Genomic DNA, 18,985 nt, shown 5'->3' with positions numbered 1-18,985 from the left:
TTCTGCCCACCACGGAGTTGCACAATGTACTTCAGAATTGTGTATAAACAACCTAAGTTCTATTCAGATAGCAAAAGACTTGACAATATAGATTATTTCACAGGGTCTTGGTGAAACACTTCCTAAATTTTCTTCTCCATGAACGCTATATTTTTTTTTTATAAGCATGGTGCTAGATATTTCCTTGAAAAAGATCAAGCTGGTGTAGGCTGTCTGATTTAGCCTGGAGGCATCTAACCAAATCTGTCCTTCCATATAAAGGGAATGCAAAATTTTAAAACAAGCCAAAGGAAATTGAAATGTTGTTGTTGTTGTTGTTGTTAGCAATAAATAAGTATCATAATTTTTCATAGTTGTTACTCATAGTAACAAAGCACTGACAATTCAGTAGAAAATGTGCCTCTGGAAGGTAAGTTTTATCCTCCTTTGTGCTGGCCATTTTCATTTTCTCATGGAAAATAATCTGAAGCCAATAGGAATTGCAGCCATCACACTTGCAAATCACTGTTTGCCAGTGATTCACCTTAAAATACTGGATAAAAGAAAGGAGGTTTAGTTCTTAATCCCCTCAACTTCATCCGTCAGGATGAGACAGCACACTGAGGTCCCAGGGCTATCCAAGACAGCTTCATCAGACTGGGGCTTCGGTGGCAAATGCCTTTTTTTTTTACCCATAATTTCCTATAAGATCATATTACTATTAGTACTATTTTTAAATCCTCATAATCAAAAAGGTTACTCCCACGCATGCACCTGTCTGCAGAAAATCCCCACACTGCAGGGATTTGTCACCAGTGAATTCCGTAACATATAAACACTTAGCTGCATTCTTCTAAATCTTCCTTCTGAAAGGGTCTGAAAGTCCTGCTTCCAGACAGCATATGCCTGGAGGAGCAAGGGGACAGCTCCTCTTCCCTGTAATGGAAGAGACCACTCTGCTCCAGGGACTCCCTGTGGCTCCGAGGCTCTTCTGTGCAGACCCATCACAGCTGCTCCAGGAAACCTCTCCTTTGTGAATGCCAGTCCCATGGAGAGTGTTAAATTGGCATTTTCCTCCTCGGCAGGCGTTTGCACAGGAAAGCGGGGTGGCAGTTGGGTATTTCAATCTTGTTTTCAATTATAAGCATTTCATTGTTCAATGTTTCTGGTTTATTATGTGATAATTAAATATGAATGATCATGCAGTCATCCTGCCAAAGAGGCTGTAGCAGAATGAAACCAATTCCTCTCATCCTGCTGAATGGATTTGGAGGTGAAAGGAGTGATCTATTTGATGTCCCTTATTTTTGCTGTCCTATTGTTTCAGTACCACTGGCTTCAAAATAGCAAACTAGGCAAGTAATTACGAACATAAATCAGAGCAGGGAGCAGCATGAGGTCAGGACTGCTTTGCTTTTCACCTGCCTTTTCTCAGCTGCCTTTTGCTGGGAGACAGAGGAGTACATTCCTGTTAATGTTGTGATCTTACCAGTGATCAAATGGGTTTTTTTTGGTTTTTTTTGACAAAGTTTGAACCCCTGAGTGCTTTCAAGCAGGGCAGCCTCACTATGCTTGGAACAAAGGAATGAGTGCAGAGCAAGTGGCCAGGCTGGATTTGTTAATGCCACGGCTGGTATCCAGTATTCCATATTCAGCACCTGATGTGCCTGCTTGGTTCCTGATAGACCTGTGTGCAACACAGGCTGCAGCCCAGAGAGGGAAATCTCCTTGGGGTGACCACAAAGACTCTGTTGAAAAGCTCAGTGAGTTAAAGAAGATGCAGCCAGAGATATTTAGCCAAAGTAAATCAGCAAAGCAAATGTGTTTTCAGTAGAGCCTGGCTGATTTATGGCCCTGGCCACCAATCTGTACATCTTATTCTTGTCGGGTATTTGTGAACGTGAAGTGGTGCTCAATGGCGGTCCCCAGGTGAAAAATGGATGCAGCCACATGTTACAGCCTTCAGGTGGTACTGGCTAGAAAATAAAATCTTTCTTGAAGGAGAACTGTAACCAAGCACTGTTTGCCTCCCATCCTACCAGGAGCACCAGTATTGTGGACAGAAATGAGGAGGGACGGGTAGGGGGATCTATGGAGGACTTTGTAATAGTGGGACACAAACGAGGCCAGCAGTTGGCATCCCTGATGGGTGTACCAGAGCCATGGTTGTGCACCGTGGCTTGCTGGATGCTGTGTGTTACAAGGAGATGGAGTTAAGCATTTTTTCCGCTTTCCCAAGTGTCTTTTATGCTAAGTTAACTAAGACGCAATCCTCAGTGGGATTCTGCTACTCAGGAACATACCATTTTGTAATAAAAGAAAAAACGAAGAAAATTCAGTGTCTGCTTAACTATATGCTACTTTTCATTTCAGTAGTTTGTTAAAATAACATATAGAAGTGACTGCTGAATGATTTTCGTTTAGCTTATCCATGCCCTGTAAATCAGATTCAGCCCAACAGTGTGGCTTGATGTAGACAACTGAATAATAACAAATCAGAAATAAGTAGTGGGTTTAAATGTCTGTTGTTGGCTGCTGGACACCCACCTCTGAAACTGGGCATTTTGAGAGTGTCTTGGGGTTGCATGCCAAATCCCAGCTTGTGATCTACACTGAATTTAAACATTTCTTCATGTCCTAGTGTAAGTATTTATTGAGGGTTTGTTTTTTTTTTAGCAATGAGATATGTGACTGAAGAACATAAGGCATTGCTACAGGTATTCCGGGGTGAATCAGACTTTTTTCCTTTTTGGTGTTTTTTTTTTTTCCGTGAAGTATTAAGCAAAAATCAGTGTTTAATCAAAGCACTTTTTTTATTCCCAGACTATTGTTCGAGGAAACAAGCCTCGAAAGGATACTTCAATCAATGGCCTGCTGGAGGAGTTTGACAATATCTCAGTGACACGATCCAATTCCCTGCGGAAGGAAAGTCCTCCCACCCACCACCAAGGAAATGCAAACCGTGTGCCAAGGCACCAGGAGGAAAATGGCTACATCACGTATTCTCAGTACTCCAGTGAGTCAGACACTACCACAGACTATGTTGTGGAGAAGTACCGAGACAAGACTGTGTATGGGGAGGAGTTGGACAGGTACTACAAGGGCAGCTACGCTGCCAAGCAGAACGGGCACATGATGAAGGTGACATCCCGGGACATCTATTACTCAGAAGTGTCACCCCTGCAGTCAGACCTCTCCAGGTTCCTCCCAGATTACCATGCACACCTGGAGACCAAGCCCAAACCGCTGGAATACGGCGGCCTAAAGCTGGAGTATCAGCGGATCCCCAGCGGATCCTCCCTGGATTACAGAGATTCCTTTCCTTACGCCCCATCCCGAGTGTCGGTGCAGGGCGAGTGCCCCAAGGAGAGGCTGGAATACAGTGACAGTGACTGGGGACACGGCCTGAGCAAGGATGACTATGATAAGAGGCCAAAGTCATCCTACGTGGACCCTGCGAGCCCTCAGCCAGCCATGAGGCAGAGATCCAGGTCAGGCTCCGGTCTGCAGGAGCCAGCCATGCCCTACGGAGCAAGCGCCTTCAAAGCCCACCAGCAAGGACATTCCTACAGCTCCTACACCTACCCCCGCCTGTCCGAAACTGCAGCAGGAATTCCCAAGGTAACCTGACCTTCCTGGGGACCGTGCTGCCAGGGCAGGGATCGGCCTCTCTGCAAGGGGAGTGCAAAAAGTAAAAATTAAGGTCAAGGAGCCATGCTTGGGCACACGATGCTAAATGTGGCTGGTAACGTCTGGAGAGATGTGTGCCTGCTCCTTGGCAGGTGTGGAAGCCCACCCACTTTACTTGGGCATATGAACATGGATGTCAGGGACCAGTGAGTTTAAGATACTTAGTAAAAGGCAAGTTTGGAGATGCCCATCTTCTGGGGATTTTATTTGAAATTCCCAATAAGCACAAGTTCTTTGGCAGTTTTTTGTAGCTTCAGGGCTTCATGCACCTGAGCAGATCTTAGCAGAAGGTGAGGCACTGCTCTGGTTTGTGTATCAGATACTTCTGTGTTTGAGTTGTTACTGTGCAAGGCTGAAACCTCTGTGCTTCAGTATTTATACTGTATTTATATTACAAGGTTTATTAGCTCTTCACTGCTCATTGTAGGGGCTTACTCCTTTCTGCTTTGTTTTTAAGCACTGAAATGAAATCAGAGGAGCTTGAGCTCACCTAAGGCATTTTAGATGTAGTTTTAAAAAAGGGTTGATGCGCAAGCAAGCATTTCAGCCATGTTATCTAAAGGCAGCTCCTCTACACAAATCTGTCCCTGCTCTGCTACATGAGGTGTATTACCTACACAAGCTTTCCAATCCTGCTTGCAACAGTTTGCTGTGACCGCTTGTTCGGTTTAGAGTGCTTTCCTCACACCTCTAGTCACATAACCATGATGACCTTCTTAAGCATCTAATATTCTGCAAGAGATGCCTTTTCAAAGTAGTTTGCACTGAACATCACTGAGTTCCCCTAGCAACGGGCACCAAGCGTTTTTCCAAGCCTGAGGTTGCTGTGACTTTCCACCTGCTGAGGTAGGTGACTGCCAGTGGTGAGATGCTTTCTACTCTCTAATGATACCTGAACAGTGCATTTAGTTGTGTGCTCTGAGAATATGGCTGTGTCCTGCTGCAGTCTCAGGTGTCTGCAGATGCATGATATCCCTGTGTTGGAGGTGTGCCTGTGTCATGCTTCCTTAGGTTTTGGCTGCTTTGCCATTACCATGGTGCAATGCCCCATGGTAAAAGGGAGAGTGATGCATTTTTCCTCCCTTTTTGCACTGAAGCACAAAGCCAGGCTTTGGAGCTTGAGGATAAATCAGGCTCCAAAGTGAGGAGTAGAAAAGTTACCAGGGGGGGAGTAGAAAAGTTACCAGGTCTCTCTAAGCACCTTTCCAAATCTCAGGGTGTGGTAGGAGGAGCATGTGTGGTAGTTAACTTAGCACCAGTGTGTCATTCAGTGTGGATACGGGAAGTTTGGAGGAAAATCTGGGATGGGTTAGCTGCCATTTCCTGTAGTGAAATCAGTTATTTTGTCAGAGTTTAGAAAGGAGAAGGACAAGTCCAGTAATTTAGAGACTCTGTAGCACCTGCTTCAGCCAGTTTTACACCAATCAATAGGGCAGAAGACAGAGGTGTTTATAACAGGATTCCAGCACTTTGAAAAATATCCCATTAAAATGCAGTAACAACTTTTATTTAAAAAAAAAAATATTCCTCTATGCAAGATTGTGAGCAAGCCCCATTGTGAGCTGTTCCTCAGAGCAAAACACTCCTACAGCTTTGGAGTATTGAAACTTGATGATTCACTGTTAAATGCAGCAGTTCAATTCCCGAACCTGTCTGCAGCTCCTGGGAGTGAATAGGAGTTTCTTGTCTTGGATGATTGTTGAAGAATCTTCTTTTCAAGGAGGCATAAGTAAAATAATGGTTCATCAAATGGGCTTACTAAATGCAAGTCAGATCTCAAGTCAGTTATTTTACAAATGAGATTTGTTTTGAAGTAAAATTAAAGGGGTGAAAAAGTGAGTGAAAAAGTCTGCAGGCACAAATGTGTGGTATCAAAATGCATTTAACAAGGATGTTCATTTTGGCTTGTAAATTTGAAGAGCAGATTTACCTCAGTATTATTCGCAGGTAAGAGATGTCAGATAAATCAGATGTCTGCCCTGCTTTATCATCAGGGATTTCAGAGTTGTTATGTCAGAAGACTTTCCCTGCCCTGGGCTTGGCCACTGCTGTTCATTGGAACCATGGAGGTGTAGGAAGCCAGAGGCTCAGATCTGGCTCCCTCTCCTGCATCACCCACCACTCTCCTGTCCTGCAGACTAACTCTAGGAGACCTGCATGGAATTGCAGAGTCAGCTGTGTTACCCTCATCACACAGAGTTGGTGTCTCACCTCAATATTATCTCACAGTATTTGAATTCATTGTGCCGGGTTGGCTTATTTTTGGCCAGTATGTACTGAATAGTTTTTTTTTACTCTCCTCTTCATCACAGGCAGCCCTCTTAACTTCTGGCACCAAGCCCTATTATTTCAAAGCGCCTTTCCCTGTCATTTTCCAGAAGAAGCTCTTTGTGACCCTCTCCTGTCCCTCTTTTAAGGGCCCATGATCTCTGCTCCCTCTTTGCTACCTCGTGCTGCTGTAATATAGCAGAGGTGTCTCTCACCATTGTCCTCTATGTCCCTCTGTACCACGGAGACACTTCCAGCAATGCAGGCAAAAGCAGGGCCTTTACTGTCAGAAACTCCCTCATTTTTTCTCCCATCTTCCCATTCATGTGCCAGCAGCTCTACGTGAGTGCTGCCTGCCACCTCTGTGTGGTGGAACAGGGAGTTTTGGGGATTTCCACCAGCAAAGCACCAGAGAGTAACCTTTGCCTTTGCAAGTCACGGAGGGGTGAGTCCATCCCACTGGGACTTGGGGATGTGGGCTCTGGGCACAGGGCTGTGGCTGCGTCCATGCTGCAGTCCCACTGCAGAGTGCATGGGGACACCTGCTCAGCTCGTGGGGAGGGGACCCCTCAGGAACACACGGATGTTCCCTCTGCTTGCAGCACATAACAGGCATCACTGTCAGCAGAGTGGGAGCTGAAATGAGCTTAGGCACAGCATTACATCCCTGTTTTAATGGCAAAAAGACCCGAGTGCTGATGTGGCCATGTGCAGATGTGGGAGATGCCACTGTGCCATGATGGATATCGTGTCACAGCTTCAGCTGCTCCTTTGAGCTGTTTTTGAATGAGCGCAAGACTGTTTTCTTCTTTGCTTTGTAGTATTTAAAGAATTTCTTTTCAGTAGGTGAGTGCAATCAGTAGCAGAAATAGAATTATTAGTGGGATAAAGTGCGTTTGATTTTGCCATGATGTGGAGCACTGCGTTAGGACACATGCTCAGAGGAGAGCTTCAGCTGATTTACTCATTATAGCTCCTGACTTTTTGTAACATTTCTTGGGATTCAGGAAGTGGGTTTGCATTGTACAGCAATGCTAACCTCTAAAAGCTTCTGCAAACTCTCATCAAGCACACGCACTGAACCCCTGAATTTTCAATCTAAAATTTCACTGCAGAGTATTCCTTTGCCAGTGTGTTAAGCCTAGGGCATACTAAGAAATACTAGGCATGGGTGAAGCCTCAAATAATTAATTGGCATGGATTTATCCAGCTTGAATTTCTAGACCAGGTTTTCCCCATCTCAGTGGTTATAAAGAAAATGGTGTATTTACAGGCAAAACCATAAATTATTTGTCCCTACATACACAGATATATAGGACAGGGTTAGATTGAGTTCCCCTCCCTCCACCAAACCATCTGAGCACTTTTCCACCTTAATTAGTTTGGCAGGTGCAATGTCCTTCATGAAATTCATGATGTCTCTGACTCCCTTCTATTTGATGGCTGTTCCTGCCTGATGGAGAAAGGGAAATGATGGCTGTAATCATGTAGATTTTTGCCTAAGCAATCCCAGCATCCTGGGAGGTGGCTGTACAACCTTGTTTGTGCTCGCTGGATGCTCCCAGTGGCGGGTGGCTGTGAGCCTCCATGGAAACAGACTACAGCTTTTCTGAGGGAAACCTCTGAGCAGCCCCTCTGGAGAGGCATTCCCTCTTGCCTGACATAAAATTGCACTGGAGGCTTTTCTGCCTGCACTGAGGCGACTCCAGCTCCAAACTCCTCCTCTCCATGCAGGGCCCGCGGTGATAAATTGATGCTGCGGCAGATTTTTCTTTTCTTTTTTTTTTTTTTTTTTGCAGTCTTAGCATAAAATGGTCAAATGATGTTCCACTGCAGAATTCAATTTCACAGTTCAGTTGGGTCCTTGATTACACTGCCAAATTCAGATTAATGTGCATTTAACTAACATGGATCAGGGACTCCTGGCCAGCAGCCAGCAGTAATAGTAGAAACTGTGAGCTGTGTAGAGTTTGCTGCTCTGTCCATCCCTGTGCACTGCCAGTGAAATTGATTGATTAAATGAACTCATTGCCATAATTATTTGTAATTGTGCTACATGATGAGCCTGTGTCAAACCACCCCCCTGCCCTGAGATGCTCCACACATCATCAGGAGTCATATATAGTACATGTGAAGATGGTCTTTTCCAGAGGAAAATAACATAATTTTGGGGTGGGTCTTTTTGTTCTACATTTTCTGGGGGCTTTTAGTTTGGATAGAAGCAAGCAAACTATTATGTTTGTAAATGCGAAGTATTTGTTAGCCTTCAATGTAAGAAGCTTAGAGAAGCTTAGAAAATATAAAAAATAGAAAGGAACTTACAAATGAACAAGGCTTCCCATTGGGATAGTTTCCTTTGCGATTTTCTCTGATTTCAGATGAAAATTAACAGTTTTGTGACATTGCAGTTAAGTAGTGCGTCGCTTTGGAAAATTATTCAAGAAACGGTGAATTGAATTAGGCTCCTCATTGAACTCACGTTCACTCAAACAGTCTCAAGCAGTCACTCAAACAACAGCTGGTAGCATGGCAAGACAGGAGAAGACAGGGATTTTAGGGTACCACCACGTCCACAATGAGAAGTTGGGTTATCCCTAAACTGCTGGAGAAAAACATAAGAAAAGGCTAAGAGCTGAGAATCTTAATCCAGGTACTGGTAAAACACAAATTGGAATTTGCCAGAGGGTAAATTTTGGCTGGATATGAGAAAGATGGATTCTTGGAGGAAATGGCCCAGGGAGCCTGCAGGGCACTGCGGATGCAGAGCAAATACACTTTTTTTGAGCATGGGTCGCTTCCAAGCCAGGCCATTTTGTGATTACAACAGCAAAGACTGTTGAATGTACAAACGGGTACCTGCACAGAAGAATGGAGCTGAGATACACAGAAGACATCCTGGACCTGCCCGGCCTCATGTGCTGAGGGCACTGCAGCCCTCAGGGGTCTGAAAATCCCTGCCCAGACTGGGGCAGCAGTGCCATGCTGAGCAGAACGGGTACGGTGTGGGAGCATGGTGTGCCAGCTCTGCTGGGACCTCCAGGGCTGCTGGAAACCACTGAGTGGAGGGGCAGGGAGAAAGGTGCTGTTCCCTCAGCCTCACTTTCCACATTTGTGTTGCAGGTGGATTATGACCGAGCACAGCTGGTCGTCAGCCCACCGCTCTCTGGGTCGGACACCTACCCCCGGGGCCCAGTCAAGCTACCTCAGAGTCAGAGCAAAGTCAGCTACTCCAGCAGCAGCTACCAGTACCCTCTGGTCTACCACAAAGCACCCCACTATCACCAGCCGCCTCTCCAGCCCGGCTCTCCCTACATTTCCACCGCCTCCTACCCCAGCTCCCCAAGTATCACGTCAAGTGCTTATCCTCCCCCCAGCTGGGGCTCCTCCTCGGACCAGCAGCCCTCCAGGGTGTCCCACGAACAGTTCCGAGCTGCCCTGCAGCTCGTGGTCAGCCCCGGAGACCCCCGGGAGTACTTGGACAACTTCATTAAGATTGGGGAGGGCTCCACGGGCATCGTGTGCATCGCCACCGAGAAGCACACGGGGAAGCAGGTGGCTGTGAAGAAAATGGACCTCAGGAAACAGCAGAGAAGGGAGCTGCTCTTCAACGAGGTACGTGGCTTTGGGTGGTGCCTCAGTTTTTTTAGGCAGTAAGTTCAACAGCAAACATGGGCCAAATGCCACCATCAAGAGGCAAATGAATCTTTCTGAAAGAGGTGATGAGTCCCACACACATCTGTGCTTGTATAAATATTGTATAGCCATACCAGTTTCAAGTGAGCTGTTTCTTCTCCTGGCTTGAAACCTGTAATGCTGTCACAGGAAACAGCTAAGAAATGTATCAGCTGGTCCATGCGGTGTATCAGGTGCTCAGACATAGCCCAGCTGCCTTTTTCCCTCTGTCTCCTGACACAGTCTATTCTTCCAAGAGGGAGGATCCAAACTAACCAGACCACTCCAGACCGCGAGTGCTGTGTTTCTGGCAGACACATGCTTTTTGTTTCCTCCCTCCTTCCTCTCCTAACCATCAACACTCCCTTTGCTTTCTTGATGGTTACTAAGCTAAAAGCTGGCAGTCCCTTTTTTATGGAACTGTCTGTGTTAATTCCCACATCTCCTTTCCTGAGTGGTTGCAGCCAGTTCAAAGCCCACAGCTGCTTATGGGAGACTCTTTTCCCCATGTATATGATTTTAAATTTCAGAACACTGGTTTTCATTTGCCATTTTTTTCTCCCAGTTTGTTTGGGGCTTGAGAGTACCTTCTGCAACTTGAAGAGTTTCTCCTTTTTTTAACTTCTTACTCCCTCAAAGCATCTGGTGGGGTGTGTTCACTGCTCCCTTTTTAAGATCACTTGTAAACATCCTGAGCAATACCAAAAACACTATAGGATCCCAAGGAAATCTCCTGTGAGAATGAACCTTTTAATTCTAACTTGTGTTTCCTATACAGTGTAAGTGTGTCTTCCCTTGGCACATGAGAGATTGATTCCTTTAAACCTTTTAAAAACTTCACATTTTTTAATTACAATATTGAACAACAAACTTTACCTGGTTCTTCTTTATCCACTGCAAGACTGTCCTGGTTATTTGGGCTTGGCTTTGCCTCTGCTGGAGGCTGTGGTGGCTCTAACAGAGCATCTCTTGAACAGTAACATCTTGAAGCGGGCCCTACATGCTGAGCAGGACCAAGCTGCTTCCCTGACATGCTCCAGTCACTCGTGTCCTCTGAAAATCTCTTGTCATTAGTGATGAAATCCCTCTGTCTGTGATGAAGCCTTGCCTGGCTGTTCTCTCTCCTGGTTGCAATTCTAACACCCCTCAGTACCCTGTGGTCATGGACACTGTCTTGGCTGGGCTGCCCTTACTGTGGTGCCCAGCTTGTGGGGTTTGAGTCATCCCCTGTATCACAGGCAGTGAGAGACTGCAGAGACTGGTGTCTCCAGAGATTTTGGGGTGCATTTGTGCAGGGGAAGGGGCAGGTCTGGCCTTACCCTGACAAGGCAGTGCCCTGCTCCACGCGCCTCTAAGGGCCAGTATCCCAGCCTGGCATGGTATACCAGTCCCTGGCACACTGGGGACAAGGCTTCACACCTTCCCATGGAGCCCCAGTCCAGCCCAGAGTGGTCAAGTGACTGCAAGTCCCACCCAGGGGAAGGGCCCAGGAAGGCCAAGGGGTATTTAAGCCAAACATGAGGCAAGCTTGTTTTGACCCCACTTTTTCTTGGACTTTCTGATCTGTCCTGGAACCCAGTGGTTGGTGGCTGTATGTGTCCCTTTCTATGTATTTTCTATCTTTTTCTCTCTCTCCTTCTTCTAATTTCCTCTTCTCAGAAGTTTTGAGTAACTTAAAATTGAACTTAAAATTGAATTAAAAGCTTAGAGTTTGCCAAGTAGAATGGGCTTTGAGAAGTGTTTTACATGGATTCAGTGTTACACAAAACCTTTTACCAAAGTTCTCTGATTTTTAAGTTCCCGGTAAAGTTTTTTGTTGTTTGACCTCTTGAGAATTACCTGTTGGTATTTCTCCCATGTGTCTAAATCCAGAGTACACAAAAACCAGTAAGCCTTTTAAAAATCTCTTTGAGTGAGTTTTCTGGGGCCTTAACTCCACAATTCTGTTGAAAATCTGTGCAAAGTATCATTTACTGTGTGATAAAAATGACTCTGATGTGCTGAGCTATTTATCAGGTAAAAAAAAATCCTGTTGTACTGAAAGCAATTGGCAATAAAAAAACAATTAAATAAACAGTCCTGTTCCTGCTGACTGTAATAAAACAATTATCTACTGTTTATCACCTAGAGAGTCTTTCTTCCTCCTGATGCATTTGTGATGACTGATATTTTTATGTAAATATATTGATTTTGTTTATGCACTGGCATAAAGATTAGGGAGGATGTGATTCATCGCAGAACCTTCCCTCAGCACCAGTGAAAAAGAAGGTCAAAACAAGTATCAGATAAAGCTTGTGGCATTTCCAGCTCATCCCTTTGTGCCTCTGCAGGTTGTGATCATGAGGGATTACCACCACGAGAACGTGGTGGACATGTACAACAGTTACCTGGTCGGGGATGAGCTCTGGGTCGTGATGGAGTTCCTGGAGGGCGGCGCTCTGACAGACATCGTCACTCACACCAGGTGGGCTGGGGGGGTTTGTGTACAAAACACTGAGAGGAAAACAGAAAATGCACAAAATATACATGCAATATACATGGGGAATATATATCCGTGTATTTTATATCTACATATAATTAAACGTACATAGCATGCTGGCTTTAGCATCATCAATGAGCTGGAATTGCAGATGAACTCCTGTGAACGCCAGAATTTGCTAAATCAAAGGGAAAAAAATACTCGAGAGGGCCTGCTAGTAGATGGGGATTTGCTAACACTTTAGGAATTAGTTTAGCAGCAGCACAAATTTTATCCATTACTTCCTAAAATGGCAAAAAAGAAAAAAATTGTTATTTTCCCTGTTTGGTGATCTGTATTTCTGGGTCTACTGTCATAACCACATCTGTTCTAAGGGTAATTTCTCTTCACAAAGGTTATCTGCAAACCAAGCCTAAAACATAAGGGGAAAAGTATTTTTGTATCAGAATATTTGTGCTTATGATGGAGCACATTCCCATATTGCAGTTAATATCACACCTTTAAAGTAGGAAATTAGCCAGCACAAGAGCTGCAGTGTATGGAATTGCTCTGCCTCTTCTGAGGGGAGACATTAGATTTTACAGCCCTCTTTACATCTGCTCTTGGCTTATCTGCTTCTGATTAACTGGATAAATTGAGATAGGGAAGAGGGATTCTTTATTTAATTTCTTCCTCTTGAACAAAAGAAAATTAAAATTTCCACACCAAACCAGTGGGAAAGTATTTAGGGGAGCAAGAACAAAAGCAAGGAATTATACATTTAAAAAACTGTGTTCTCTTCTAGTTTAATGATGCTCTCAGATCCTACCAGGAGTTACAACATAGGTGTTTTATTTTTTAGTGTTATCTTAGCTTATGTGCTGAAATAAATCACAACATTGCAAGTATTTGCCAAACCATTAAAAGCTCTATCTTAGATGCTTCTGACAGAAGTTTAGCAGCAAACAGATGTTCCCAGGACACCACTTCTTAAGAACTGTCATCTATTTTTTAACTCAAAGTAATATTTTCTTAATCTTCTGGGTGTTGTTTTTAATTCTGTTTTTTTGTTGTTGGTGCTTTTTGTGGTTTTTTTTGTTTGTTTTTTGTTTTTGTTTGTTTGTTTTTACACTGCATGATCTTCCCTCAAAAATTTTGCTAAAATACTGCAAATGGCACTCAAATTAAAGCAGAAATCTCCACAGGTATTCTTCTGCTCCTGGAAAAGAGATGCTGGGGACATCAGTGGCACCAGGGTGCACAGCCCATCCCAGGCATTGCACTGTAGCTGAGAGAATGACCCCGGAGTGGGGTTTTTCAGCTGTGCACAGTAATGAGGACCCTTATTTATTTTTCTGCTGAAATACCCAGAATATTTTTACAGAAGGCATAAAAGTGTTCTCAAAGAACTACAACCCAGGGCCTGATGTTTTGCCTACACAATTAAGGGTGTTTTTTTCTCGTATTTATTCCACATGTATTTCCATCCCAGTAGTGATGCCTGCTTGGTAAGCAGTGAGCTTACTGTAAATAAGGCATTGCTGTGATTTCTCAGAGGGAAACAGGCTACAGCACATGGCACGCTCAGTTTTTGTAGTGCTGCAGGGAGACTAACCCAGACCTCTCTTCAGGGCTGATCCCCACACCTCATTCCCCTTTTTTTTTGTCAGAAATAGGACCAGAGATTGGCCTCCCAGAGCCAGTGTCTAACAGATCTCCTGTACAGTGGTGTGAGTGGGAACCTGTGCCTCTCCACATGCCTTTTCCCCATGTTCCTCAGCACTGAGCTGTTTTTCCCCTTGCTCTTGCAGGATGAACGAGGAGCAGATCGCCACAGTCTGTTTGTCTGTGCTGAGAGCTCTGTCCTACCTGCACAACCAGGGCGTCATCCACCGTGACATCAAGAGCGACTCCATCCTGCTCACCAGCGACGGCAGGGTGAGCCCCCAGGGCTGCCAGGACAATACCCCTGCACAAAGTGACACTGCCTGGAAAATCAACTCATCCAGGCAGGGGGAAGAATGGGGTGTGACCCACAAATAACTTGTTAGAGGGTGTGAATAACTTATGAGAGAGCTGAATCCAAAAAACACACAGGCCTGGCCTCACTGGTGATTGGCATCTGTGCTTCAGGCAGAGTCCCTGGGGAGGGATTGGAGCCTCAAAGGCTGTGGCTGAGGAAACTAAGCAAGTAAGGGTGATGATCAGGTGATGGGAGACCTCGCTTTGGGCTGCACCATTCCTGTCCTGATGCCTTTCAAAAAACACTTCCTTTTTACTATACTTAGTTATCATTTACTTAGAAGTTTCTGTACATGTGCTGTGCTTCCCCAAGCCGGCTGGGAGGCCAACATCAATCTATGCAAATAGGAAATAATCTGCATTACTGCTGAAACCCTGCCCAGATGGTAAGAGTAGCTTTCACACTTCCAAGATGCTTGATAAAACCCGTCCCACAGTTCCATTTATGTTACTTGCTCTGTCTTTGTGTTGTTAATGAGCAGGGGAGAAGGTGACAGAATGCTGCACGATTTACTCAGTAAACAAAACATAGTTTGCACACAAAAAAAGTAAATGTTGCTCCACTGGCCTTACAGGCCTGTCTAAGGCAAGACCTGGAGGGTTGGACTGAGCCCAAGAGCTTTGGTTTGGAACCAGATCCAGACCTTCCCCTTCAAAAAGTAAAGCTCTTGGCTTCCCAGGCCTGGTCTGACCCCATAGCCAAAGGCTCACCTGTCTAATCTGATGCCCACTTCACCAAGGGAGAGGGATTTTCTTACTGCAGTCCCAGGCTGCTCCTGCTAATCCTGTCAAGGAAAGAAAACCCCACGTGTGTAGGAGTTTTCCAGTTGTGATTTCAGTTCATGTTGCTGAAATAACATCTGATCTGCGCTCAGGGTCTGCATACAGTGCCTCATTATACTCATTACTCCAGTCCTTATTATCTGCATTGCAGATTTCTTCATGGCTGTGTTGTGCAATTATCTTTTTTTAGAAAATCGTCGTCTTTTATGTACTCGAATGAGCAATAGATATGCAAAACCCCTTGTGCTCCTACAAAAGAAGATTGGGCTCTGCTTCCAAAATATGCATTATTTCTTCCATTCTTCATCCTGTAAACTGAAAAACACATTTAGTGTGGAGAACTTGGCTATTATTAGCTTTGTTTTAGAAATACCAACAATCATTTCATAATTCTGTTAAAAATAATGCCCGTAACTTTAAAAAAAAAGTAATGTCTGTACTGAATCCAAAAGAAAACAGGTGACTGCTGACAATAAGTTGACACAATGCAGGGATTTATGCAGCTTCCCACTCCACTTGTCCTGGGGCTGTTTGGGCTCATTTTGTGTCTCCAGACATGGAACACTTGATGGGATACACAGCCTGTGGACCTTGCACATGGGTCACCATATAACTGTGCAGTGAAGGTCAGGAATATGTCCAGGAAAATCCCTTTGAGAGCTTCCAGACCTCCAAATAAGTACTTGGAGGGTTAAAAAAAAAAAAATCCAGCTGTAAGGAACAAGCTGTTTCTGGAAGGGGGTGATGCCACCAAGCCTCAGACCAGCTTATTGTAGTTGGAGGTTGGAGGAGTTTTCACCTTGGCATTGTACAGCGACAGGGAGGGGGAGGTGATAATTTTTCATAATTTTTGTTGTTAAAAAAAAACTGTCTTAAAAGTATGAGCCAGGCACATGATGCAGCAAGAGCTGCTCTCCGGAGTGCTTGTGTATCCCATTATTTCTATTTCAGGTCACTGTCACAGCTACTCAAGGACAGTACTAATTCCCGAGTTCCCATGCAAAGAAAACAGGTTAACTCTTTGGCAAGGAGTCTTGTGTCCTTCCCTGCCTTCTCCAGCTTAGCTCTCCTTCTGCGTAAAGATGGCAGCTTCTTCAGTGATAGTCCATGGTGTGAGGTCCTGGGCCTGACAAACCATTGGAAGGGGTTTTATTTTCTGTGGGTGTCAAAAAGGAATGGGGTGAATGTCACTTGTTTCCCACATTTTCTGGCACACTCAAGAGATTGTACAAACTGGTACAAACCACAGGAGGGGTGTGTGTCACTTGGAATATGTGTATTACTGGATATCACATGCATAACTACAAACACAGGGGTTCTGTTTGGAAAGTTTTGTTTTCCTTCTATTTTTGAGTGTTATAAGCCATTTATCACCTCCACATCCTTTGCTGGTGGAGAGGCAATGGGCTGTGACAGATGATATCAGGAATGAACACCATTGCCACTGTCCTACATCTCCCCTTCACTCAAATGAGCTGTGTGTTCCCCAGGCTGTGCTCCCATCTCCAGACACTCCTCCAGAGCTGGGTTGTGTCCTGTCCTGGGAAAATGCTGCAGTTCCATCCCTGTGCCTGCAGCTGCAGCTGCAGGTGTATCTTAGAGGAGTTTGTCCTGTTATTCAAAGAGGGGCTTTTACTTCTTCTTTTCACAGATTAAACTGTCCGACTTTGGGTTCTGTGCCCAAGTGTCAAAGGAGGTCCCCAGGAGGAAGTCCCTGGTTGGGACACCGTATTGGATGGCACCAGAGGTGATATCCCGCCTGCCTTACGGCACTGAGGTGAGCACAGCAGGCACTGCCAGAGGGACTATCCCAGGAGGAGTTATCCCAAGCACCCAAGTGAGTACAGCAGGCACTACTGGAGGGGATATCCCAAACCTGTGGAGCTCTGTCAGCGCTGTGGAGTTCAGAAGCATTTGCACAGCTATGCTAAATAGCAGAAATTACGTTTGCCCTGTAGTGCTGCATTGTTCCTGATTTTAAAAGTATTTCCCCGAAATGAAGTTATTAAATAACAACTCCATGTAGCAGTCTTAGAAGTGTAATGCTTTTATGTATTTTGGCTTGGGGTGCTGTGTTGAAGGAAACTGGCCTCATTTGCACATTGTGAAAGGCCCTTTGCTGCTCTTTAATATCAAGCCTGTGGGCTGGAGCTGCAGTCACAGGCGTGCATACCTACATATGCCAAACCAGCAGCTACCTCACATGATCCTCCTGCACATCCCAGTCCCATCAATATTTGCACAGGACCAATCTGCTTTCATCCAGCTAAAGCCTGCCACTGCCTTCTCTGGAGGAGTGCCAGTGGGATCACGGGTCCTGCAGGGTCCCAAACCCGGTGCCAGCTGGGTGGGTGGCATTGTCCAGGATTGGTCTTCACATGGAGACCAAATCACTGCAGTAATTGCTGTCATCAGTTCAGAGACAGGGGTAGGAAAAGCACTTCCGTGGGAGCTGTTTCAGGCGCTGCCAGATGTTGTGCGAAAGGCAATGCACACATTTTTACTGGAACGCTTCAGAGGAACCCAGCAAGGTGGGCAAGGAAAGCCCACCCGGCAACTCTGCGGTGCCATACCCCATCCGTTAGGCAGCTGTGAGTCACGGCACTCCTGCCCTGGCAGCCTGGGAAGAGCAATCCCCTGGGCCGCGTTCAGCTGTGACCGTGACTCACAGCTCCCCAGCAGGGACGCGGCTGCCTCTGCAGGACAGAGCTGCTGCTGGAGAGCGCAGTGAGGAGCAGCTGCAGAGCTCGACCCTGCCAGCAAACAGAGCCAGAGACACGGCTGTGTCTACACACAGGTATGCAGATACATACCGATAGAGAATATAGATATCTAGAAATGCAGATATACACAGGGAAGGGGAGATGAGCTGAGCAGGAGCTGCTTCATCCTCACGCTGCTCTGGCACAGCACAGTAAGAGCACCCTGCAGGCACTGCTCTCCACCCAGGATCTGTGCTGTTGTAGAAGACATTCCAGAGAAAATAGCATCAACTATTAATAGCCCATCAATAGCTTAGAGGGATTATAAAGTGACTGAACTTTGGGCTGCATTAAGTTTCCCCACCAGAAGGGAAAGGGGGGGAAAAAAAGGGATTAAAGCTAAAGGATAGCGTTGGCAAAAGAGCAAAAGCAGAACGAACTGGCCCTGGTTGTATTTGGGCTGGCAAATGATAGGAATTACAGTCAACAGAGGATTGGGATTCTGGAGCAGCTCTGCAGCAGGCCAGGACTAAGAAAAAAAAATTTTTTTTTGAGCTGGAGCTGAATCACTTTCCAAAGGTCTTAGATAATGTGCTACCTGTGCTGGCTGTAAACATGCCTGTGTGTAGTGAGTGCTTGCATTTGCCTTGGGGTCTTGAATAGAGTTTCCGTAGCATTTAAGCTTCAGGGAAATAGAGTAAGTGATTTTAGAGCAGCTGAAGTGTACCCTGCTCTCCAGCAGCTGCAGAGCCAGCCTAGGGTTGGCATTCAGTGGCTGCAAATCAGTGCAGCTGGAATGCAGGGCACCAGAACACAGCCTCTCCAAGGCATGGAGCTTCTAGTGGGCAGCACCTAAACCAGCTACAGACCTGGGTTTGTAAGCCCCCGGTAATCTGTTTTGTCAAGGCACTCACTGCTCAGAAGAAAAGCTATAGTTGCCTGGTTAAAAGAGAAAGATGGATGGTGCTGGCTCTCCAGGCTGCTGGCTTGGGCTGGCAGCAGGCAGCTGCATAAGCCAGCTCTGGGGTTTGTACAGTACCCAGTGCTGAGCCTGGTGCCCACCCTGCACTGCCAGCAGTGCTCAGGAGCCCTGTGTGTGTTCCAGGTGGACATCTGGTCCCTGGGCATCATGGTGATCGAGATGATCGATGGGGAACCCCCGTACTTCAACGAGCCGCCGCTGCAGGCCATGCGCCGCATCCGGGACAACCTCCCACCCCGCGTGAAGGATGTGCACAAGGTCAGCCTTCCCTTGGGGTCAGAGCTTTGCACAGCCCCAACTTCAGTAATGCTCTAGGCACACCCCTGCATGCCCAGCTATAACTTATATCTCTAAGGGGCCACCTTGAGCAGTGGGTCCTACACAGGACTCCTGTCGGGTAGAAGTGAGGCCAAAGTCCAGTCACAGCCT

General features: G+C 45.8%; 1 protein-coding gene across 1 annotated transcript in view; it reads left to right on the top strand.

Moving 5' to 3' along the window:
• PAK5 (p21 (RAC1) activated kinase 5) overlaps positions 1-18,985 on the top strand; it is a 36,839-nt gene that overhangs the window by 17,275 nt on the left and 579 nt on the right. The window contains exons 2-7 of the mRNA XM_062489437.1: positions 2,803-3,600; positions 9,058-9,549; positions 11,940-12,073; positions 13,879-14,005; positions 16,524-16,649; positions 18,680-18,814. Coding sequence (XP_062345421.1) covers positions 2,803-3,600; positions 9,058-9,549; positions 11,940-12,073; positions 13,879-14,005; positions 16,524-16,649; positions 18,680-18,814 — 1,812 coding nt within the window. The remainder of the gene's footprint in view (positions 1-2,802; positions 3,601-9,057; positions 9,550-11,939; positions 12,074-13,878; positions 14,006-16,523; positions 16,650-18,679; positions 18,815-18,985) is intronic.

Source organism: Cinclus cinclus, chromosome 3 (assembly GCF_963662255.1).
Source record: "Cinclus cinclus chromosome 3, bCinCin1.1, whole genome shotgun sequence".
Lineage (NCBI taxonomy): Eukaryota > Metazoa > Chordata > Aves > Passeriformes > Cinclidae > Cinclus > Cinclus cinclus.
The sequence above is the reverse complement of the archived record's forward strand: the minus strand, read 5'-3'. Positions and strand labels throughout refer to the sequence as shown.